The sequence below is a fragment of the Kogia breviceps genome, chromosome 6 (genome assembly GCF_026419965.1).
Source record: "Kogia breviceps isolate mKogBre1 chromosome 6, mKogBre1 haplotype 1, whole genome shotgun sequence".
NCBI lineage: Eukaryota > Metazoa > Chordata > Mammalia > Artiodactyla > Physeteridae > Kogia > Kogia breviceps.
In genome coordinates this window covers 67,994,309-68,020,417 of record NC_081315.1, presented here as the reverse complement: position 1 = coordinate 68,020,417, position 26,109 = coordinate 67,994,309, and the positions used below count along the sequence as shown (strand labels likewise).

The 26,109-nt window shown below is 38.2% G+C and overlaps 1 protein-coding gene across 1 annotated transcript in view; it reads right to left on the bottom strand.

Annotated features, from left to right (window-relative positions):
* The window catches only part of KLHL2 (kelch like family member 2), a 124,564-nt gene that overhangs the window by 20,449 nt on the left and 78,006 nt on the right, over positions 1-26,109 (bottom strand). Inside the window, exons 6-8 of the mRNA XM_059065870.2 lie at positions 6,154-6,263; positions 1,711-1,827; positions 377-526 (exon numbers count right to left, since the gene is read on the bottom strand). Coding sequence (XP_058921853.1) covers positions 377-526; positions 1,711-1,827; positions 6,154-6,263 — 377 coding nt within the window. The remainder of the gene's footprint in view (positions 1-376; positions 527-1,710; positions 1,828-6,153; positions 6,264-26,109) is intronic.

Sequence of the window (26,109 nt, the reverse complement as noted above, 5' to 3'; positions counted from 1 at the left end):
TCAAATAGTACACAAGACAATAGGAAGGAACAAAAGGAACAAGCTAGCATCCTAAGTTCTTAGCAATTCTGTGAAACTAGTCAGTTTTCAGTTATTATCCAAACATGTAGCTTACAAAGAAACCTTTGTAAAGAGCTAAAAAAAACTCAGAAAGGACAAATACCAGTTGCCTCTGTTCCAGAAGAGTGACATCATGTGGTTTATAAAGATTAAGTGAGTCAAACAATCCCTCTACAGACAAAATCAATAGAGAAGTTGAATTATATACACTTCAATGAATTCCTGGGCACATGGAAAATCAGATGAGTAAAATATTAACAGCCTCACTATGGGCCTTTCAGATGAGGTAGTATCAAGTATGAACAGCAGATCCTACTTTGGGAAGGTTCATGGGTGTCCTCAGTCGGGTCCGGACACTCTTCATTAATATACGCTGCTCTGTTGGTAGCAGATGATACTTCATAGCTTCAATGAGGTAATCTTTGCAAGCACTGCTGTTCTTCACCAGTGCTTCTTCCTCAACCCTCTGGAAGAAGAAATCAGACCCACCCCATGAGGGGATAGCTACTTCATGATAAGACTGACAAAGAAACAAGTAAAGTAGAGGAAAAAAGCAATAACTATTCTTCCTGGTTCAGTCTAAAATTTACAGAGGAAAGTTTATAAATATCACTAAAAGAAAAGTAAATGATGCCCCCAAATGCTCAAGTATCTGGTCTGCAGAGCAAAATATTTATAAGTAATAAAGAAGAATTACAATGAAAATTATACACTTTAATGTCAGCTACAGAATAATCTTTGGATAATATTATGTTCACCTATTTGTTATCTTTAAACATTAAGCCAAATACTAAGAAAAATAAGAAAATTTAGATAATGAGTCCTTCAGGTGGGGGAGGAAATATTTATAAATTAAAGACATCTTTTTAAAACACAAACTAAATACCCAGAAAAGGAATTCAACATACTTTACAACAATGTGCCTACACCACAAATAAAACTTGTCCTTGCTATCCCTGACATCAACTGCAGGACAGATTTTTTCTGTTCATTTCCTTAAAGGCAGAGTACCAATGATTACACAGATTACAACAAATAATGAGGCTTCAAGAAATTCTAAAATGATATCTAATCTCCTAATAAAGAAATGTTTCATTAGATGGTTTCAATTATAAATTAAAATGTTGAAATGTTCCTAGTAGAATGTTAATAATAAAACAATAAATTTTAAATTGTTCAGAGACTACTAAAGATCCATTTATTGCTATTTATTTCAAATAACCTGGTTTTCCTCAGTTTAGAAGTAAAGACAGAAACCAAATGCAAGCCACTGAAACTGTGAAGGAAAATTAAACAGCATTTGGGTCGAACGTCAAAATTCCATTTCTACATAGCAGTCAGAGCAGGCTATCAAAAGGAAAGCAAAGGAGATGCAGAGCAGTGACACAGAGCCACAAATGCATTTATTTACATGTACTTAATTCACCACAAATACTGCCTCCATAAGCTCTAGTACTTGCTTACTCAAATCAGAAATAGGGAAGAAGCAAACCTGTAAGACTGAGAACTGCCCCAAGAGTTAGCAGCTGCCAAGGACAGCAGATGCGTTTACTGCCCTCTGCCTAGTTACCACTGTGTAACAGGAATCTACATGCTGTCAGCCCAGTGACATGGAGTAGGTGTACTCATGTGTTTTGCAAATGCTTTTACCTGAACTAAATATTCCCGAGGAAGTAAAGGTAACCGTACATGTTCCATCAGCCGAGCCATAAATTCTTGCCTTACATCCTTGTCATGATTCACCCAAGCTATCACTGCTTCAAATACCTTGCCGAAAATAAGGGGGAAAGAAAAATAAGTAATGAGTTATGTACCAAGGCATGTGAATAAAATATAATATTACATTTTATATACAACTCTTGCTAAGACATCCAAGTTTAATCCATGGCTCAAGTTTTTCAAATCCTGACTTATGATGCACTTGAAAAGTACACCCACTCCATTTATTTCTTTGCTTTTTATTTTTTTCATTTGGTACTTAGTATGTACTTAATTTAAGAGGTACTCTCAGGAACTCTTAGATAATACAGTATTGTTAATTGTTAGTCACATTAGGTCTCTAGAACTTTTTCATCTTATAACTAGAAGTTTGTACCCTTTGACCAACATCTCCCAGATTCCTCTACTCCCAGCCCCTGGTAACCACCACTCAACTCTCTTTCTATGAGTTTGACTTCTGAGTCTGCATATAAGTGAGATGATACAGTATTTGTCTTTCTCTGACTTATTTCACTTAGCATAATGCCCTCAAGGTCCATCCATATTGTCACAAAAGGCAGGATTTCCTTCTTTTTATGGCTGAGTAATATTCCATTGTGTGTATACAGCACCTCTCTATCCATTCATTCAGCTTGTTTCCACATCTTGGTTATTGTGAAAAATGCTGCAGCCAACACAGCAATACAGATATCTCTTCAAGATTCTGTTTTTATTTCCTTTGGATATATACTCAGAAGTGGGACTGCTGGATCATATGGTAGATCTACTTTTAATTTAGTAGGTACTTTAATAAGTACTTTAGTACTTTTACATATTTAGGGAGTACTTTTTGCTGGGTATTTACTACATATTTCATCAAGTACATTATCTAATCTTCTTAAACTTGAGTGGTAGCAGTGATAATTTGACATATGATCTAATTCACTGTTGACAACCTTTCCAAGTTGAATTTGGTTCTACTTACTTAGATTTAAATCTAAAGTCCCTTTTGAATAAAGCACCCAAAATAATAAAGCAAAGTGATATCTGGAATGAAAATCATGTACTCTTAGCAACAACTCATTTTTTGGCTTTTTCTTTGGGTTTACAAACAAATGCTGGACCATATACTTCTAAATCAAGGATCTGCAGAATAGATTAACTCTCTTTTGTCACAACAGTAGAATGTACTAAAATATAATATTTTATATTAAAAATAATCAAAATAATAAGGGTATTACAACATATACATATGAGAAAGCTAATAAGCTATTATGAAGACAGTATTTGACTACATAATTTCCTTCCAGACTGATGAATATACAACCCAGTAATCTTTAAAGGGTTGTAGAAAATGTTTGATGATATGTAAATGAATAACTGGGAAGCAAAAAATATGCTATTTTGATGCAGGTATAGAGCAAGAAGCTAAAAATAATCTACATTATAATTAATGAGCCTGTTTAATTCATTCAGTCACCAAGTACCTCTATGTGCCAGATGCTAGAAAATAAAGAGGGCCCTGTCAATTCTATCTGCTAACTATTTCTCAGCTCTGTCTTCTCTTCTCCACCCCTCTTTCTACCACCCTATACCAGATCCTATTGCTCACTGGTAATGTCAACAGCCTCCTATATGACCCTCACCCCACATCTGGTCCATTCTGCACACCACCACTTTGGAGCCAGTCTCCAAAAATGGTTCCTAATAAACCACTTAACTTCTCTGGTATCCACACCTTATGTAGTAACCTCCCACAGGAATCTAAGCTGACCCTGTGTAACCAACAGAAGGTTGTGGAGGCAGTGCTGTGGGGCTTCTGAAGCTGGGTCAGAAGATGCCTCTGGTCTCTTGAAATGCTCATTTGGGGGAAGCCAGGTGTCATGTAAAAAATCTGATTACTGGAGATGAGATGCTATGAGACCCAAGCCAGTCATAGAGAGGAAGGGGGGGTGGGGAGGGTGAGCTACCAACCAATACCTGGCCCAGGAGCCAGAAAGTGAGTGAAGGAACCATCCTGGGTGTTCCAGAAACATAAGATGCCATGTGCAGAGGGACTGAAGCTTTGGGTATGTGGCTCCAGTAGAATAATGCCACCTGTCAAGCCAACCCAGCTGAAGCCCCAGGCACTGCAGAGCAGAGACAAGCTGTCCCTATGTGCCCTGCATGAATTCTGCCCACAGACTGTGAGCATAACGACATGGTTGTTTTATGTCACTACATTTTGGGGTGGTTGTTATGCAGCAGCAGCAAACCAGAACAGCCTCCGTGACATTTCTACAGTGAAGGCATTATCATAGCACTCTTCTACTGATTAGAACCCTTCAGAGGCTCTTCATCACCAGGATAAAGTCAATTTTTTTAAAAAAATTTTATTTATTTTTGGCTGTGTTGGGTCTTCGTTGCTGTGCGCGGGCTTTCTCTAGCTGTGGTGAGCGGGGGCTACTCTTCATTGTGGTGCATGGGCTTCTTGTTGTGGCTTCTCTTGTTGTGAAGCATGGGCTCTAGGCGCGCAGGCTTCAGTAGTTGTGACACACGGGCTCAGTAGTTGTGTCATGCGGGGTCTAGAAAGCAGGCTTAGTAGTTGTGGTGCATGGGCTTAGCTGTTCTGCTGCATGTGGGATATTCCCGGACCAGGGCTTGAATCCGTGTCCCCTGCATTGGCAGGCAGATTCCTATTCATGGTGCCACCAGGGAAGTCCAAGTCAATTTTCTTTAACATGGCTGAGAGCTATTTTATGTCATCTTCCCACCTTATCTCCTACCACTGTGCCAAACATACTGTAAACTCTAATTGTACTGAACTAAAAGAATGCAATCATTCTTTCACACCTTTTTACACTTACATATTCTGTTCCCTCTACCTGGGCTGCCCTTCTCCTCCCACCCATCCCTGTTTCCCTGGCAAGCTCATACGTACTTTTAAAAACTTGGATCATACATCTGAGCCACACTGAACTCCAATTTGTATCCAAGGAATGATTAAAGGCTCCTTCTGGACCCTCTACAGCATTCTGTGATCATTTATTACCCCACTGGTTGTCCCTCTAGTCATGACTAAAGGATTTTATTTTGTCAATCTTCTTGTATGTAGGACTCCATGGCAGTGTCTGGTACACAGTAGGCACTCAACACACATCTACTGAACATGAATAGTAGTGTCTTCCTCTCCTCTGTATTTCTGGGGTGTTAAGATTATACATTTCACAACCATTTTCACATATTTTTTTATTTGGTAAATATTATAAGAAATGTATCTTTTTGCCCCCAAGCAGTATGAATATCCTTGAGGAAAAGAACAACAAAGTTTATACAACAAATCACGCAAAGGAAAAACTCAAGTTTCACTTCCTCCAAACACTGCAGGTTCATAAGCTTTTGCCCCAATTCCCACAAGCTACAAAACCTACCCAAAGAATAAAACCCACTGAGAAGCTTCTCCCTCCACCGATACAAAAGGTGCAGGTGGCTGAAAAAGGCAACACCAACTTCGGAGAGACAGGCTACAACCAGACAAAGCAGCTGCACAGGGCTCTGGAAGCGGGGGGAAGTGCACATGCGGAGGCTGGGGTGTAAGCTGCAGGGGCCAGTCTGAAGGAAGAGGTCAGTTGGGAACTAGTTAAACTTTGCCACCTGGGTGACTTCATCCAACTCACATGATGGTGAAATTACTTTGGTTGGAGAATGTTGTTTATTTATTTATAAAGTGCCTTCTTTCTATTTATTTATTTATTTATGTCTGCATCAGGTCTTCGTTGTTGCACACGGCCTTTCTCTAGTTGTGTTGAGCAGGGGCTACTCTTTGTTGTGGTGTGTGGGCTTCTCATTGTGGTGGCTTCCCTTGTTGAAGAGCCCAGGCTCTAGGGCGTGCAGGCTTCAGTAGCTGCGGCACACGGGCTCAGTAGTTTTGGCTCATGGGCTCTTGAGCGCAGGCTCAGTAGTTGTGGCGCACGGGCTAGTTGCTCCGCGGCATGTGGGATCTTCCTGGACCAGGGCTTGAACCCATGTCCCCTGCATTGGCAGGCGGATTCTTAACCACTGCACCACCAGGGAAGTCTGAGAATATTATATTTAGATCACAATTTTTCCAGGTATCTAGCTGTGAGAAGAAACCCAGTTCCCCAAAGGCCCTTTGTTTCAGATAGTTCAATGTATGCAAGCTCTTGCTGTGGGGTCAAGCAAAAAACTCTGGTGTCTAACCATTTAGGGAAGCTCCTAAGGAGTGAGAACACAGTTATTTACACAACCAACAAGTCAACTAGCGGAGTTTCTCAACTTCCAGATCAAAGATAACTGGCTGTCACTACACATACAGGATCACAAAGTTACAAAACAAAGCAAAAGAAAGGAAAAATACTATATCACTCTACACTGGGAAAAGAAAAATACATTTACCTTCTCTTCTGAAGAAATGGTAAGTTTGTCACTCGATATTAAGCTGCACACTTGTTCAATGCCGAGGTTGAGAAATTCTTCACTAAGTACGACATCTGCAAAATGTTGCTCTGTTTGGAGGTTACAAAGAAAACCCATTAATGCCACATTCTATTACCATAGTTTCAAACTGCTTAAAAAAGAAGAGGTTTTTCCTAATCTAACTTATGCAGGAGGAAACCAAGTGTACTTCCTTAAGGCAAGAACTAACAGGACAAACCCAAACAAACTCTCCTGGGGAAGTGGTCTGTACTTGAGTGACAAAGTGGAAGCACAGGCAGGAAGGTACCTTACTGTACACTCGGCTGAATCACTTCTATTTTATAAGGGGGTGTTTTAGAGTGAAACATCTATCTATTCCTTATCTGGTAATAAGACTATCAGTGTTGAAATTTGTAAAACCTTTTGATTACATAAATCAGATAAAGTACATGGTCACACACTTAAATGTATTATGTAAAACATTAGAGGGCTTTAGGACATAACGGGGTAAGGAGGGGAAGCTGCTGCTTTAATTGAAAACTAAAGACTAAACAAGGAAATCTTAAATGCTGGTCAGTCTGAATAGATAACTCTGAATTCTATGTAAGCAATTTACTTGGGGATCAAGTTACACTATTTTATACCCTCAATTCCTTTCCAGAAACCAGTGAAATTAGTAATTCTTAAAACTCAAAAGGAAACCCTTTCTTTGATTTCACAAATATACCCACTCCTCCAAAGGGGGGGAGGGGGTACTATTAGTATAATCAATGACTTAAAAACTTTAAAAGAAAAAACAGCTAATCATTTACAAAGTATCCTTTCCTCCAAATCTAGCTCTCATTTTAAAGCATGAACTCACAAGGAAATATGATGGTCAAATCCCAGCTCTGCCACGTGCTAGTTTGTAAAACCTTGGGAAAGTTTTGTAATTTCTCTAACCCTTGGTTTCCTCATCTATAAAATAGAGATAATAAAAATACCTTACATAACAAGATTGCTGTGAGGATTAAATAAATTAATGGCTTGTAAGCATCTAGAACTGTGTGTGGTAAAGGGTAAAGACTCAATAATTTAGCTCTTATTGTATTGTGATCCCTATATTCTAAAGTAAAAAACTGCTAGGAATTCTAGGTATTTTCTAGGTCTTTACAATTAACCATATTCTAATAGTAATTTTTTTCAAAGCCTTTTTTTTCTAAGGTGAAATAAAAGATTCATTTCAAATATATGTTTCAACATACCATAAAAAGGGTTAGTTGGCTTCCCTTGCAGAGAACACAGAACAAAGCAATGCCCCCAAGACTGGAGAGATCAACAGGAGAACACAGGGAGCTGCAGCTGATTGAAACAGAGACTCACAAGTGGAAACCGCATGCGAATCACTGCCAGGGTAGGAAAATCTCAGTATGGACAACTCTGAGAGTTAAAAACTCCAGGGGGACCCAGTCATAGGGGGATCCCCACAATATTGTAAGATTTCCTCCAAGAGCTCGACCAGGTTTCCACAGTAAATATGAGAGAAGAATCCCCTCTGGCTTCTGGTAGGCGGAGGAGAAATTAATTTCATCAATTTGAAATACCCAAAGCAGTCTGTTCTTAATAAGGCCTGCCCTCAGGAGAAACTAGTTAACCAGAGCCTAACTGACCCAAGGAAGGGAAACAACCAACTCCAGCCCACTCCAGCCATCCGGTCCCACCTAGGGAGGGAGAAAGAAACCCGAGAAACATTTGTCAAGTTCACAGTCCAGAGCCATAGGTTCACTAACAAACTGAGACCTAATCATAGGAATACAGAAGGCTTCCCTCCCCACATCTCACTGCCACATCTCTAAAGGCCTGTTTACAGCAGTTCCTTTCACTGGGTACATCATGTCTGGCTACTAAGGAAAAAATTACAAGGCATTCCAAAAGGCAAAAAACACAACTTGAAGAGACAGAGCAAGCATCCAAACCACACATGGCAGGGATGCTGGATTTATCAAACTGGGAATTTAAAACAACTATGATAAATATGCTCAGAGCTCTAATGGATAAAGCAGACAGCATGCAGGAACAGATGGGCAATGTAAACAGAGATATGGAAAATTCTAAGAAAAAAGTAAAAAGAAATGCTAGAGATCAAAAACACAGTAAGAAAAATGAAGAATGTCTTTGATGGGCTGATTAGTAGACTGGACACGGCTGAGGAAGCAACCTCTGAGTTTGAGGAAAATGGTGGATACATGACATTATACATTGTCAAAACCCACAGAATATACAACACAAGCAGTGAACCATATATACTATGGTCTTCAGTCAATAATAATGTATCAATATTGGCTAATAATCTGTAACAAATGTACCACACTAAAGCAATATGTTAATAATAGCAGAAACTGTAGGAAGAGGGAGGACACAGGAAGAACTCTCTGCACCACCCACTCAATTTGTCTATAAAACTACAACTGCTCTAACAAATATTATTAGTTAAAAAAGAATGCACTGATAAGGAACAACATAAATGATTAATTTGTAACTGAATTTGTAATTAATCAAAAGTCAATGAAAAAACTAAAATTAGTATTTTATAAATACAAACTAAAGATTAAACTTACATTTTTAAGAGATATCTAGTCCTTATAACATATTACTTCATAATAGTACTTCAAAACCTAGTGTGAAATTTTTAATAGGATTATAGATTTTAATAAACCATCATGATTAATTACAAAGGTCCTTTCTACATCTGAAATATCCTAATAGTTCCTGACCTCACAAGTTTACACAAAAAAATTATTTCAGAAGTTTTTATACATAAAGAAATAAGGAAAAACTTTTTTTCAGTGGTTGGATTTGCTTTTTAAAGAATGAACATAAGAAAAGTATACAGAGATTCTTTGTATTTAAAGTTCCCAAATATTGAGGAATTCATTTTAGTGAAAATTTGACAAATAGCATATAAACTTAAAAATGTTTATGACAGCAAATTGGAAATTCAAAGATAAATACACAACAGCTACTGAACAAAAGACAAGTGAATATAAAATATTTTCACTTCCAAACATAGGTCTGTAATGATTTTGCACCAAGCTTCTTTTACAATTTTAAAATCTGAATCAAAGAAAGAGATTACTAGCCTCCCTATACTTTTCATGGGGGAAAAAATCTCTAGTGGCAACAAACACAACAGAGAGAACATAACTTTTCTATATCATGACTGTATAAGTTACCCTAGACTCTGCCTCATTAATCAGAAAAATGGACTTACTAAAAACAAACCTGGTGACTTTTAAAAAATAATCAATTACTTAAATTTAGAAGTAAGGGCATTGGTAAACTTTATCCAAAGTCAAGTTTGGGCTCTAAATTCATTGTGTACTCTTTACTAGTGATCAAAGGAGGTTAAGAGGGCAGGAAAAGTAGTCAACTACTACCAACTGTACCGTTGACATTCCCATATCCAGGGCTGTGAAACTCAACTGTATTCATCCTACATCATTTTATACAGGGGACCTGAGTATAGACAGATGTTGGTATCAGCAGGTCTCCTGGAACCAGTCCCCCAAGGATATACAGGGATGATGGTATTGCGAAAACCATAACATAGCTGTTATTCAAACAAATGAACCTGAGGACCCTTACCAATTACAAAAAAAACTAGTCTAAATGAAATGTGGAGAAAGATGAAATGTTCAAGGGAACTTTCATTGTAGCAAGTCATATACATATTTTTTAATAGTTCCAACCCTCACATATGTTCTACATTCTACCTGAACAACCTCTCTTCCTCAGTAAAATCTTTTGGTATTGGTATCTAATGTTTACCCCTTCACATTAAGCTTTCTTTGGAAAGGTTTTGGCAATTATGTGGAGCATCACTAAATATGGAGGCCAGTATCTGACAACATCAGGAGTAAGTTAGTTTACTGTAAGGTCTGCTTTTTTTCTATTTGTATGAGCAGTATGAATCTTCAAATGTTCTGCTGTATTAGCTGACAGGCAATTTGGCAGGACTCTTGCTGGTTAATACACCCCAGGCACCCAGACACACCAGATGACTGGCTCAGTCACTGTAAGGCACTCTGGGACATGAGTGACGACATTTTTAATGTCTTTGGTTACACAGGTTTGTCCTGTGAATAATATTCTTAATTTAATGTCACCTAACTTGAGCATTTACTGTTCTTTCCCACTAAACCTGAAGATTCCACCTACCTACCTACCTACCTACAACAATTCACATAATTCATATGGCCTGACTTCATCCCACACACCAGCAGAACTCACGGTTATCCTAGGGCCACTATCCCTGGCCCAACCCTCTCTGTTTCCAGAACAGCTTACGCTTGACACTGCCAATTGTCTGTTATTTTATATGTTCTGAAGCCTTAGTCTCCAGATCCTATTGTTTCTTATCAGTCCATGCTTGCTCTGCATGATCCTACCAACCTTAAAACTTTAACCAATTCACTCAGTATCAAACTAAAAACATTAAAAGTAGCATCCACTCTTTTTGATGTGATGGTAAATAGGATTATTTCCTTAATCTCTCTTTCTGATACTTTGTTGTTAGTGTATAGAAATGCAACAGATTTCTGTATATTAATTTTGTATCCTGATTACCAAATTCATTACTGAACTCTAGTAGTTCTCGGGTAGTCTTTAGGACTTTCTATGTACAGTATCATGTCATCTGCAGACAGTGACAGTTTGGGGACTTCCCTGGTGGCACAGTGGTTAAGAATCCACCTGCCAATGCAGGGGACATGGGTTCGATCCCTGGTCTGGGAAGATCCCACATGCCCTGGAGCAACTAATCCTGTGCACCACAACTATTGAGCCTGTGCTCTAGAACCCGCGAGTCACAACTACTGAGCCCGTGTGCCACAACTACTGAAGCCCATGTGCCTAGAGCCCGTGCTCTGTAACAAGAGAAGCCACCGCAATGAGAGGCCCATGCACCACAACCAAGAGTAGCCCCCACTTGCCGTAACTAGAGAAAACCTGAGCGCAGCAATGAAGACCCAATGCAGCCAAAAAAACCCCACAAACAAACAGTGACAGTTTTACTTCCTTTCCAGTTTGGATTCCTTTTATTTCTTTTTCTTCTCTGACTGCTGTGGCTAAGACTTCCAAAACTATGTTGAATAAAAGTGGCAAGAAGGACATCCATGTCTTGTTCCTGATCTCAGACGGAATGCTTTCAGCTTTTCACCATTGAGTATGATGTTAGCTGTGGGTTTGTCATACTTGGCCTTTATTATGTTGAGCTATGTTCATTCACTCTATGTCCACTTGCTGGAGAGTTTTTACCATAAATGGATACTGAATTTTATCAAAATCTTTTTTGGCATCTACTGAGATGATCATATGGTTTTTATTCTTCAATTTGTTAATGTGGTGTATCACACTGACTGATTTGTGGATACTGAAAAATCCTTGCATCCCTGAGACAAATCCCTTTTGATCATGGTGTATGATCCTTTAATGTATTGTTGGATTCAATTGGCTAGTATTTTGTTGAGGATTTTTGTATCTGTGTTCACCAGTGATATTGGTCTGTAATTTTCTTTTTTTGTGATATCTTTGTCTGGTTTTGGTTTCAGGGTGATGGTGCCCTCACAGGACGACTTTGTAAGTGTTCCTTCCTCTGCAATTTTTGGAATAGTTTGAGAAGAATAGGTATTAACTCTTCTCTAAATGTTTCATAGAATTCACCTATAAAGCCATCTGGTTCTGGACTTCTGTTTTCTGGGAGTTTTTAAATTACTTATTCAATTTCATTACTTGGTCTGTTCATATCTTCTGTTTCTTCCTGGTTCAGTTTTGGGAGCTTCTCTCCATTTCTCATTGAATTTTAACTTTTCCACCTTTGGAAGGGACAGGAAAGGACAATAGGTTTGGCTACTGTGCTGGTCCAGATTGCCAGCAGCAATACCACCTAACAAATGCCTCCCCTTCAGCCCACTCCCATTTACATAGGGTATCATTCCATAGGTATAGAACTAGTGGTCTATCTCAACTACTAGGTAATACAGCTGTATTCACTGTCAACCCCAAGTTTGCCAGATGGGGTGAACGCACAATCTATCACATTAGGCCTTTAGGAATCCTGACGTAAAAGTTTAAAGGTACAGTTAAGGTTTCTTGCTTAGGAATCACCCCTGCTTCTGGCCCCTGCAACTGCAGCCCTGGTCCTGGAACCACTGAAGCAGGTAGGAATGAAAGGAAGTTGAGGTGTTGTGGGGGAAACTGTATAGTCATACCAGCATCTTCTCCCACCTCCTCTTCCCCAGTTTCTTCTGAAAAGTGAAGGAATCTATCTGTTGAAGACCATCCCTTGGTCACATCCACATGGGGTGTCCTTACCCCATGTTAAGTGCGAGCGCACGCTTGTGAAGACGTGTAAGCCAGCCCTTCATGCTTTACCTCCCCCAGTTTTAGACAAATGTTTCAGTTGCCTGTTCTAAGTCTCTATCAAAGTACTACTCCTAGGATATCTCTCCTAGGATACCTCTTTGCTCATTGTTGGACATTATGGATTACTACTGTGGACTGAACTGTGTTCCCCCAAAATTTACATTTTGAAGACTGAACCCTTAATGTGGTTGTATTTGGAGATAGATCCTTCAAGGAGGTAATTAAATTTAAATGAGGTCATGAGAGAGTCCTAATCCAATAGGACTGGTGTCCTTATAAAAAGACACCAGTGGTGTGCATGCACAGAGAAAATGCCATGTGTGGACACAGTGAGAATGTGGTCATCTATAAGCTGGGAAGAGAGGTCTCACCAGAAACCAACCTTACTGGCAGCTTGATCTTGGACTCCCAGTCTCCAGAACTATGAGGAGGTAAATTTCTGTTGTTTAAGTCACCCAGTCTGTGGTATTTTGTTATGGCAGGAAAACTTTTGGAAATTGCAAAGCACTACAGAATTTAAAGAATCTTTCATTCAATTAAAAAAATGTTTTTAATATCTACAAAAAAAAGTAGCATCCAAACCTATTACATTATTTTCAAAAGCATATAACATTTCTCTTCTCTTCTTTGTAACCCTTGTGCTATAAGAAAAAAAAATATTTTAGTGAAAAACACTTTGGTGATTTAAGCTTCTGGCAAGTACTACTGGAAACTGAGAATAGAGGAGGAATTAATTATTACTCAGTTAATGAGATAGCTTTAATGAATGGCCAAGAGAACACATATAGCACATCTAAATAATATACTAATAAACTCTTCTCTAAGTGACATTAGAGTGTAGTTTAATCTGCTACCTTCACAATGGTCATTCTCAAACCTTATGCTGAAGATGACAGTTCCACTGTTGCCATCAAACCATCCTGTTTTTTGATTGTGGGCTAGAAATGGAACAATTGTGAGAAATACAGAGTAGTATTACCACATGGACAGGATCCACTATCAAGAGGAACCACTGCACATCTGTGCACGTGCACAGACATGTGCATACTGAAATGGGTCTGTTAGCTACCACCGCCATTCAGTTTTATGCCTCAGAATGCTTTGAGGTAAGGAGAATGGGAAGTGGTTTGTTTTACAGTACCTATAACCAATTCTCTTGAACTAAAATAAAGCAAGTCTTGTCATTTGAATGGGAAAAAGTATAATTCTGTATCTGTTGGAGGAAAAAAACCCTGTTGTCAAACTTGTAAGGGCAAAAGGAGCTTTACAAAGTTGTTATGGGAACATATAAAATTCAAACCACATTTATAAAGGGAATCGCTAGGCCATCTTAGAAGGAAGAGCTTTGGGTGTGATGAGATCACAAATTTTAGTCAACTAATGCAAGACACTTACAATACGGCAAGCCATTTCCCCAATACATATTAAAAAAAAAATAGCATGGGCTCCTAACAATACCTTTAATGAACTGGTAAAATTTTGCATGTGTTTCTAAAACATTAAATAAAATAACATGAACCTGTAATGACTGACAGTGGCAGTTCTCAATTTTATGATTCCTATATGCATATTCAAATTTCTAGGCACCAAAAGCAACTGAAAACGTTTAGATAGAAATTTGTTCACAGGAACTCTGTAGGAGGAAAGGCAAGAAGGTTAGTGCTACCTGTCATTTTATGTGTTCTTTATACAAATCATTATTTGTCTCTCTGCTGCTTAGTTCCTGTTGTTAAATGCTCTAATATTACCACTACTGCTAGTAAAAATGATATATGAACATTTCTTCCCTGGCCTCAAGCTACCCCAAAACATATCCCTACTATGAAACTGTGTACTATTTCATACTGCCAGTAGGAGTATAAATTAGTACAAGCTCTACAGACATCAATATTGAAATCTCAGCCTACAAATACACTTGACCAGTTATGAAATAACACATTCCAAGTTATTCACTGTAGCATTGTTTTTAATAACTGCAAAAGAGTTAATTGGTTGGCATTGATTAAAAATGGTACAATTACACAATATTCTGCATCTATAAAATACTCTACATCTATAAAAAAGAATAAGAAAGTTCATGCTATGAAGAGAGTTTCAGGAAATGTTGCCAGTTTGAGGGGAAAAAAGGTACTACTGAAGGAGTACACAGCATATTAGCACCTTTTGTGTAAAGAAAGGGGAGGATAACACTATAGATTCATGTACACTGGAAAACTATAAAAGGAACTAATAAAAACACTTCCCTATAGAGGAGGGCATACTTAAGGAGGAGGGAAGTAGGACAGGAAACAAATTTTTTCAGTGGATAGCCTGGTACATTTTATTGTTATATGAACCATGTGAATAGATTACCTAGCCTCCCTCACCCCCACAAAACAAAAAAAAAAACCAAAACTAATACTAGTAACTACATTTGTTGGGGGATAAGGGGGAATGATGGACAAGGGTGAAAGGGAGACTTCTTCAATATACACCTTTCAATACCCTTGTGTATATAGTCAAATGATCTTTGATAAGGATGCCAAGACCACTGAAAGAGAAAAGAACAGTCTCTTCAAAAAACAGTGTTGGGAAAACTGGATACCCACCTGCAAAAGAATGAGGGTGAGCTCTGATCTTATACCATACACAAAAATTAATTCAAAACGGATTAAAGACCTAAACCTAAAACCCCAAACTATAAAACTCTAAAAGAAAACACAGGGGAAAAACTTCATGATGTTTGATTTGGCAAAAAAAAAAAAAAGCACAGGCAACCAAAACAAAAATAGATAAATGGGACTACATCAAACTTAAAAAAACTTTGTACATCAAAGGACACAACCAACAGAATGCAAAAGCAACCTATGGGAACTGGAGAAAAATATTTACAGATCATATATCTGATTAGGTGTTACTATCAAGAATATAAAAATAACTCCTACACCTAATAAATAGCAAAAAAATAAACAATCCGATTAACAAATGGGCAGAGAATCTGCATAGACATTTTTCCAAAGACATACAAATGGCCAAAAAAGCATATGAAAAGATGCTCAACATCACTTATCAACAGAAAATGCAAATCAAAACCACAATGAGACATCACCTGACAACTATTAGAATGGCTCATCAAAAAGACAAGAGACAAGTATTGATGAGGATGCGGAGAAAGGGAACCCTCCTGCACTGTTGGTGGAAATGTACACTGGTGCAGCCACTATGGAAAACAGTATGGAGGTTCCTAAAAAAATGAAAAATAAAACTACTGTATGATCCAGAAATCCCACTGATGGCATATATTTGAAAGAAATGAAATCACTATCTTGAAGAGATATCTGTATTATCATGTTCACTGCAGCATTATTCATAATAGCCAACATATGGAAACAACCTAAGTGTCCATTAACAAATGAATGAAAAAAGATATGATACACACACACACACACACTCAATAGAAAAAAGAAAATTGGGCCATTTGTAACAACATGGATGGACCTTGAGGGCCTTATGCTAAGTGAAGTAAGTCAGATAAAGACAAATATTATATGATATCACTTATATGTGAAATCTAAAACAGCCAAAGTCATAGAAACAGAGTAGACTGTGGCGGTTACCAAGGCTTGGAGGGGGTTAGGTCAAAGGGGATAATCTGCCAGTAACAAGATGAATAAGTTCTGGGGATCTAACATACAGCATGGTGACTACAATCAACAATAATGCATTACACAGTTGAAAGTTTCTAGGAGAGTAAATCTTAAATGTTCTCACCACAAAAAAGTAATAGTAATTATGTTTTGTTATTGAATTGTGTGAGTTCATTATATATTTTAGATATCAATCCTTTATCAGATATATGATTTGCAAATATTTTCTCCCACTTTGTAGGCTGCTTTTTCATTTTATTTATTGTTTCTTTTGCTGTGCAGAAGCTTTTTATTAGCTTGATAAAGTCCTACTTATTAATTTTTGCTTTTGTTGCTTGTGCTTTTGGTGTCATATCTGAAAAATCATTACCAAGACCAATGTCAAGGAGCTGTTTTCATCTAGGAGTTTTATGGTTTCTGGTCTTATGTCTAAGTCTTTAATCTATTTGAGTTAATTTTACTTAAGTGTTGTAAGATAGGGGTCCAATTTCATTCTTCTGTATGTGGTTATCCAGTTTTTCCAACACCACTTACTGAAGAGATTGTACTTCCCCCACTGAATATTCTCAACTTCCTTGCCAAATACTGGTTGGTTGTCCACAAGGGGGTTATTACCAGGCTCCCAATTCTGTTCCATTGGTCTATGTGTCTATTTTAATGCCAGTACCCATCCTGTTTTGATTATTGTATCTTTGTAATATAGTTTTAAATCAGGAAGTGTGATGCCTTCAGCTTTGTTCTTCTCTCTCAGGACTGCTTTGGCTATTTGGGTTCTTTTGTGGTTCCACTAAAATTTCAGGATCTTTTTTCTATTTCTTTGAAAAATACCATTGAAATTTGGCTATAATCCGCTGGTAGGGATTGCACTGGATCCATAGATGGCTTTGGGTAATATGGACATTTTAACAATATTAATTCTTCCAATCCGTCAATGCAGGATATCTATTTATTTGCATCTTTTTCAATTTCTTTCATCTAAGTCTTGTAGTTTTCAGTGTACAGATCTTTCTCCTCCTTGGTTAAATTTATTCCTAAGTATTTTATTGTTTTTGATGCTATTGTGTATGGGGCTGTTTTATTTCTTTTTCACATATTTCATTGTTACTATATATAAATTCAACTGATTTATGTGCTGATTTTGCATCATGCAACTTTAATAAATTTGTTGATTAGATTCAACAGGTTTTTTTTTTTTGGTGGAGATCATATCATATGAGATCCTATCTGCAAACAATTTTACTTCTTCCTTTCTGACTGGGTACCTTTTATTTCTTTCTCTTGCCTGATTGCTCTGGCTAGGACTTCCACTACTATGTTGAACAGAAGTGGTAATGGTGGGCACCCCTGTCTAATATCTGATCTTAAAGGAAAAGCTTTCAACTTTTTGCTTTTTGAGTATGACGTTAGGTGTGGGCTTGCCATACATGGCCTTTATTATGTTACTGTATGTTCCTTCTATACCCAATTTGCTGAGAGTTTTTCTCATGAAAGGATGCTATAATTTGTCAAATGGTTTTTCTGCATCTACTAAGATGATTGAATGATTTTTATCTTTCATTCTATTAAGTGGTGTACCTCATTAACTGATTTGCATATGTTGAATCCTATGCATAAACTCCACTTGATCATGGTGTATGACCCATTTAATGTGCTGTTAATGTCAGTTTGCTAATATTTGGTTGAAAATTTTTGCATCTATATTCATCAAGGATACTAGCCTATAGTTATCTTTTCTTGTAATGTCCTTATCTGGCTTTGGTATCAGGGTAATGCTGGCCTTGTAAAATGAGTTTGAGAGTTTTGCTTCCTCTTTGATGTTTTATAAGAGTTTGAGAAGGATTAGTGTTAATTCTTCTTTAAACGTTTGATGTAATTCACCAGTGAAGCCAACCTGGTCCTGGACTTCGCTTTGTTGGGAAGTTTTTGACTTCTGATTCAATCTCCTTATTTGTTATTAGTCTGTTCAGATTTTCTGTTTCATGATTCACTCTTCATAGATTGTATGTTTCTGGGAATTTATCCATTTCTTCGAGGTTATATTGGCATATAAACATCCATCATAGGCTCTTACAATCCTCTACATTTCTGTGGTATAAGGTGTAATGTCTCCTCTTTCATTATTAATTTTAATTCACTTGAACCTTCTTTTTTCCCTAGTCTAGCTAAAGGTTTGTCCATTTGGTTTATCTTTTCAAAAAACCAGCCCTTAATTTCATTTACCTTTTTCTATTGTTTTTCTGGTCTCTATTTCATTTATTTCTACTTTGATCTTTGTTATTTCCTTCCTTCCGCTATTGTTGGGCTTAGTTTGTTCTTCTTTTTCTAGTTCCCTGAGATACAAAATTAGGTTGTTTGAGATCTTTTTTCTTAATATAGGCATTTATCACTGTTAACTTCCCTCTTAGAATTGGTTTTGCAGCATCTCGTAGATTTTGGTATGGTGTGTTTTCATTTTTGTTTGTTTCAAGATATTTTTAAATTTCCTTTTTGATTTCTTTTCAGTTGTTTTCTTTTCTTTTTTTTTTTTTAATTTCTTTTTTTGACCCATTGGTTGTTCAGCACTGTGTTCTCTGATTTCCACACATTTGTCAATTTCTGAATTTCCTCCTGTTACTGATTTCTAGTGTTATACCACTGTGGTCCAATAATATACTTGGTATGATTTTAATTTTCTTAAATTTGTTAAGACTTGTTGTGTGACCTACCATATGGTCTATCCTGGAGAATGTTCTGTGTGTGCTTGAGAATAACGTGTATTCTGCTATTTTCAGACAGAATGTTCTGAATATGTCTGTTAGGTCCACTGGTTCTAAAGTACGGCTCAAGTCCAATGTTTCCTTGTTGATATTCTGTCCGGATGATTATCCATTGTTGATTGAAGGTGGGGCATTGATGTTCCTGAAGATTATTTTATTATTGTCTATTTCTCCTTCCAGATCTTTTAGTATTTCTTAATACATTTAGGTGCTCCAATGTTGCGTGCATATATATCTATGATTGTTATATCTTCTTGATGAATTGAACCATTTATCATTATATAATGACCTTCTCTGTCTCTACCATTTTTGGCTTAACATCTATTTTGTCTGACATCAGTATAGGTACCCCTGTACTCTTTTGGTTTCCACTTGCGTGGAATATCTTTTCCATCTCTTCACTTTGAGCCCACATGTGACCTCAAAACTGAAGTGAGACGCTGGTAGGCACCATATATTATTTTATTGTTTGTTTGTTTTTTTAAATCCATCCAACCAGTCTATGCCTTTTGATTCTCCAATCAAGTCCATTTACATTTAGCGTGATTATTGATAGGTAAGATATTACTAATTCCATCTTACAGTTTTCTGGCTATTTTTGCAGTTCCCTTGTTCCCTTCTTCCTCTTTCACTGTCTTCCTTAGTAAACATGATTTTCTATAGTGGTGTGCTTTGAGTCCCTTCTTTTACCTTTTATGTATCTACTTTAGATTTTTGCTTTGTGATTACTATGAGGCTTACATAAAATATCTTATAGATAGGGCTTCACTGGTGGCACAGTGGTTGAGTGTCTGCCTGCTGATGCAGGGGACGCAGGTTCATGCCCTGGTCTGGGAAGATCCCATGTGCCGCAGAGCGGCTGGGCCTGTGAGCCATGGCTGCTGAGCCTGTATATCCGGAGCCTGTGCTCCACAATGGGAGAGGCCACAACAGTGAGAGGCCCTTGTACCGCAAAAAAAAAAAAAAAAAAAAAAAAAAAATCTTATAGATATAACACTGTATTTCATGCTGATAACAACTTAACTTTAATCATATACAAAAACTCTACCCTTTTACTCCCCCCTACCTTTTATGGGTTTTGATGTATAATGTACCTCTTTTTACATTGTAAATTCATGAACAAATTACTGTAGCTATAGTTTTTTTAATACTTTTATCCTTCAACATTATACCACTATTTTAGAGTATTAGAGTATTCTTAATTTGATTATACGCTTACCTTTACCAGTGTGTTGTATATTTTCATGTTACTAATAGGTGCCCTTTTATTTCAGCTTGAAGAACTCCTTTCAGCATTTCTTTTATGGCAGAACTAGTGGTGATGAACTCCCTCAGCCTTTGTGTCTGGGAAGTCTTTATCTCTCCTTCATTTCTGAATCACGGACTAAGAAAGGGCACTCCTGGCACTAAGCTGTGCTGCCATGTGGGAGGGGTGACACAGGTGAGGTCAAACTGCTCCTCTCACCCTCTCCAGCGTGTCCAAACTTGTGCTGGTATTGTTGTTTTTGCTCTGATGTAATACTATATCATCTCCTCTGGAAATCTGGACTTCCAAGAAGGCTCTCTCATTTGTGGGAGATAGTCTGGCTCAGTGTTCTCTGGGGGCTCCCAGACTGCAGTCAAGAGGGGCTGGAACCAGTTCACAGATCACCTCAGGATCCACAGCCAGTACCAAGGTCTGCCTGCCTATCGCCTAATGCACAGTGCGCAAGGCTCCTTCTGGGTCCCTTAGGGTATGATGCTGGATCTCACAGCTCCGACAAAGGTACCTTCATTTGTGGATGGATACAGGATATTTGTTGTGCAGGGAGGGAAGGCAAGAATGAGAGATGTCTTATGCCCACGACCAGAAAATGTTTATAACCATGTGAAAACATCAGTGATTGGAATTTTAAAAATAAAAAAAGTAACAAAATATAGCCAAACTAAGCCTAACTAGTTTTTGTCCCCAGTGAGAAAGAAAAGTGTTACTATAAACAGTCAATGCATTTTATAGTCTTGACTTCAGTGAACAATCATCTGCTATCCTCTCCTACTTGGACCACTGCTCTACCTTGCTGGCCTTTACATCAAAGTTCTTTAGAGCAGACCTTAATACTGAAGCCTCTACATACTGATGCACACACATCTTTATCTGTTGAAACACAGGCTCACTTTACCCTCAAATTGTTCTTTGGAAGTTCTTTTCTTAAGATTAGTATTTCTCAACCCCTGTGCAGTGTTTCACCCGAAGAACACGCTCTCCTAGCTTGAATTCTATAACACTTTTTTCTACCTTTCTAACTACTCAGTCTGTCCCTATCAGCTCCCTAAAGCTAGGTATTGCCCACAGTCCTGCCTGAGCCGAGTCCCCTTTTCATTTTCTGATTGTTCTCCTTTAACTATTTCATCCACATTTGTATGTCCCCAGTTACTGTCAACAGTTGACAATTCCAGAGTCAACCTCTTTCCCAAACCCCGATAACTGAATTTCCAGCTATCTGTTAGTCTCCATATGCTCTGTCTAACCGTCATAGCTATTTTAAACAAATAGATCCACCCCAACACCATTTACCGGCAACACATACAAGCAGTCCTCTAAAACTCACATTATTCATTGCCATAGGTCACTTACTTTGACTTCTATTGTGCTCTTAGGTCTGACTTTTTAATCATCATACATCTTTCCATTGATGGCTTTGCTTCACTTCTTGGCTTGATGCTCAGCAAAGATTCTCTGGCTGAGTGTACTGATTATCTCCTCAAAACAAATTAATGTCTTCTACTGGCCAAGCTGTCTTTGGCTACTGCTAATAATCTTGCTGAGTCTGAGAACCTCTAAAGTGATACTGCACTTCACTGCTGGTTGTCCCTTGAGCAATCAAGACTAAGACCTACCTACAGCTTCCTCCAGACACCTGCCTCCTGACCTCCCATGTTTCTTTTGGATATTAATGGCTCTGTTATCCACACTGACTCCAAGGCTAAATAAAGTCTCAGTCACAATTGATTCCCCACTCCCTCTATCTCTTTTTATTGTGGTAAAAACATAAGATAATTTACCATCTTAACCATTTTTAAGTATACATATAGTTCAGTAGTGTTAAATATGCTCACATTGGAAAATCTAAAACTCTATACCTGTTAGACAACACCTCCTTTCCTCCTCCTCCATCCCTTCCTCTCTATAAACCCTAAAATAAATTGTTTCACAAATCCTGGGAACCTTTCTCTATAGTGTCACAAGAAATCATAAGATCTAGTGGTATAAGGGATATGAAAGGCCACCTGACCACAACTTTCATATGTAAGAGTAACCTCTAAAATGATTACATTCAATGGATATCTAGCTACAGTTTGCACACATCAGCAGAGAGCAAAGCAGTCACCCTTGAGCATTTACTGTAAACTTCTTTATGTTTCTCCTTATTTTGTAACATTGATACTACTTATGCCCACCACAGAACGAGATTAAGTTCTTTCTCTCATGAAATTCCTTTGAACTTTTACAGAGAGCATTATATTCTCCCGAACTTTCCTTCTGTGGTTTATAAATTCCTAAGTCTTTTGACAACTACTTCTACAACATGGTTTGGGGTCTTCATCATCATCCTGGCTGTGAATTCAGTGCTTCAGTTCATCAGTCTCTCTGAAAACAATAACTGAAAATGAATTCGGGACTTCCCTGGTGGTCCAGTGGTTAAGAATCCACCTTCCAATGCAGGGGATGCGGGTTCAATCCCTGGTCGGGGAACCAAGATCCCACATGCCGCGGGGCAACTAAGCCCATGCGCTGGAACTACTGAACCAGTGGGCTCTAGAGCCCACAAGCTATAACTAGAGAGAAGGCCGCGTGCTGCAACAAAGACTGAATGCAGCCAAATAAATAAATAAATAATAATAATAAAGAAAATGAACTCAATTTCATAGATATGGTCTGACCTAGGCAGAACAGAATGAGATAATCACCTTACACCTTTCTAGACACAGTTACATTACTGATTGCTATTGAATCCACTATCAACAAAAACCCTAATAACTTTGGATTAGTTTGGCCAATACAAGCCTAATACTTGTCACAAAGCTGAGATAAGAAATTCTTCCTTTTTGCTAAATGAATTCTTATTCAGATTACTGTATCTCAGTAAGGTACAGTAAATATTAGCAGCTACTGCACATTGGCAATAAATATACACACTCTGAAATGTACCTACAAAGCATTACCTAAAATGTAATGCTATAGGGCAGAACATCTCCGAGTCTAGTCTGTTTCCTGTACTCTTATCCAGGGTTAGTTCCCAGATCCACAACCTCCTCTCTATCTTCACTACCCTAGTTCTCACTGTTACCAACCTCAACTACTCTTTCCAGTCCTATCACCCACATGTTGACAGATTATTCTGTTTATAGCACAGAGCTTGCATTGTGGTATTAGTGATTTGCCTCTACTAGTTTACTCGGGCATTGAGTAAAGCCAACCAGTAATTATACTGGCATTTGATAATCAGTTCCTTCTCTCTCAACAAACCCCATAACTGTAACAGAGCATGACTCCCAGTCGTATGGACTATGCCATGGATATGCAAAATACATTGAACACATATTTATACGTATATAATGTACATAGGCATTCTTCCTTATATATAAGGAATCTCTTCACTCTGTAGAGCAGTTGAACTCTGCTGTTTGCTTCCCTCCTACAAATAAAATAAGCATATCAAGAAATGAGAGATAGTCTCTAAGATCTGTCACACCAGGTCTAAAGGGTTCAGATCCCTCATCCCAAATGAAGTCAACAATACAAATCCAAAGTTCTGCTTGTTCTGTTTTGTACCCTGTGATAAGGTACAAAGTAGTCTTTATATTTGATTTCTACACAACAAGCACCTTTTTGATCAAAATTAAATGCTGCAAGGGGCTCCTATAATTCCTCTATACTCCACCCAGTGCAGAATCTATCTGAGAAGTGAGGTTAAGTGCATGGATACAACAGTATTTTAGACCCACAAACAGCTTACCCCTGAGAGACAAAATGTTTGGGGGAAAATAAAGATATCTCTTGTCTTCATTTTCTTAATTAATAAAATGACAGTGTTAGACTAGATAACTGCTAAGGTTCCCAACTAGTGCTAATACTCCATGAGTCTTTCATTCTGAATACTACTAGTCTCTAAGGGAAAAAAAAAATTCATATACATTTCTCCAGCAGTTCCATTAACACAGACAGTTTGGTGAAAACTGAAAAGAGCTAACTCACTTCAGCTAGAAAAACTGTAAACAAAGCAGAACAGAGAAATTGCATGTAGTTTGTTAGGACATAAATGAAGACAAGACCATAATAAGTTTAAGAATAGAAAAATGATTAATTTTTTAAGAAGCGTCATTTAAGTCAGCTTAAATTCAATCAAGAAGTGGTGTACATCAAATGCTTTCACAGTTCTGCAAAGGAAGAAATCTTCTGTATCAGTAAATTAACATTGCAACAGACCCTCAAATAAGCGGCATCTATTCTTTAGTATGCATATCACGTCAAGGCTGGTGATACCATTATTAGAACCACTCTCTCAAGTTCCCTTCAAAAGGGCAAATTTCAAAATCATGAGCTTATTTTGACAGATGTTTATCCCAAGCAGTGATTCCTAGCCTAAATTACAGAAGGATGGGCAAACGATTGAAGTAAACTGACTGCAGAAGAAAATGTTAAGGGACCAGCTCTCAGAGAGAATAAGGCATAATCTAGATATACCAAATTTGGGTGTGACTTGACTACTACTGGCCTATAAACTCCTTTGAAGCAGGAGTTAAATCGTATTGAGCCTGTCATCACCCACAGCAGTTTGGCACATAAAGAGAGTAGCTCTGAAAGGACTGACCACTGGGTCTAAGCTGAGCAGCCAAGAGATGACTGGGAGAACTGGGACCAGAGAACACATAGTTATGAAGAAATACAAGAGCACGAGAAGGCAGGAATATGGTCAGCGCAAAGGTTGAAACCTTGGGAGTTCCAAATACCAACAAGGTTCAGCATGCCCTAGAGTTGTGCTCTAAGGTGGCAAATGGGTTTATGGAAGGAAGACAGTAGTCTCAAGGAGGTAGGAAGAGGGAGGCTCAAGGGAGACAACAGTATAGATTTTGAAGTTGCTGATGGCAAGAGAAACAAAGTAACAGAGGGAAAAGACAATACAGGTGTCAGACGAAGTATGACTGGAGGCCTGGAGTCCTAGAGAGAATGCTGCAGACTGACAGTCAAAGTGCAGAACCGAGGACAGTACAGTGACAGAACAACAGTCTGGAAGTCTACCCTCCTACCCACCTGGTGAGTTGGCGGGGAGTGCCCCTTAAAGAAGTCTGCCCCTAACATGCAGGTATGGGACAAAGCAAAGTTTCATTTAAGACAAAGGGAGAGGGTACACACAAGAAAACAGCTGGGCATATAAAAATGTTTGATCAGTGTCCAAACATAGTGGGAAGGCTAAAGTAGGGTACTATGGGGTGCCTAGACAGGCCTAGGATATATAAACAGATAATAGGGTTAAGAGCAAGAAGAGAACAGGAAATAAACTGAAAGCATGTCAGTGACCTGAGGACTTCTTCACAGGTAGCCCTGTTACTGAGGAATGTCAGGTCCCTCAGAGTTTCAGCTTGAGCACTGGTTTGAATATGATACTAAAAATTTCCCCAAAGGTCAGTTAGAACCAATATTAAGCAGCTTCGAACTTCCAAAAGAATCTTTTGCTGGGACGATAAAAATGCACCTGAAGTCAAAAGTTCAGTTTTTATCTCCTCTATATTTTCAGATCAGCAAAAATGCTCAAAACAAAGGTCTTAATGATTTGGGAAATGAGTAAAACATGAACACCAATCAAAACACAAGTCCATAAAACAGCATTCTCCAAACAAGTCCATACTCTTGGCATAGGTGTGAAATTTTGCATTTTCAGGTACAGAGCAAAAATAATTTCACACAGCTTTTCTGCTAAGAAAACAATCACTCAAGAGCATAAGAAAGGCTGATTACAGTCCAGAACACCAGGTCTCAACATGCAGGTCATTTCGCCTGACTGGTCTGGTGGCCCTCGGTGGTCCATGGTTTGAGGCTGCTCACGACCCTGGAAAAGCAGAGTGGGCCAGGAGGGAAGGGCTATGACTGAAGCAATGGGAGGGGGTCACCA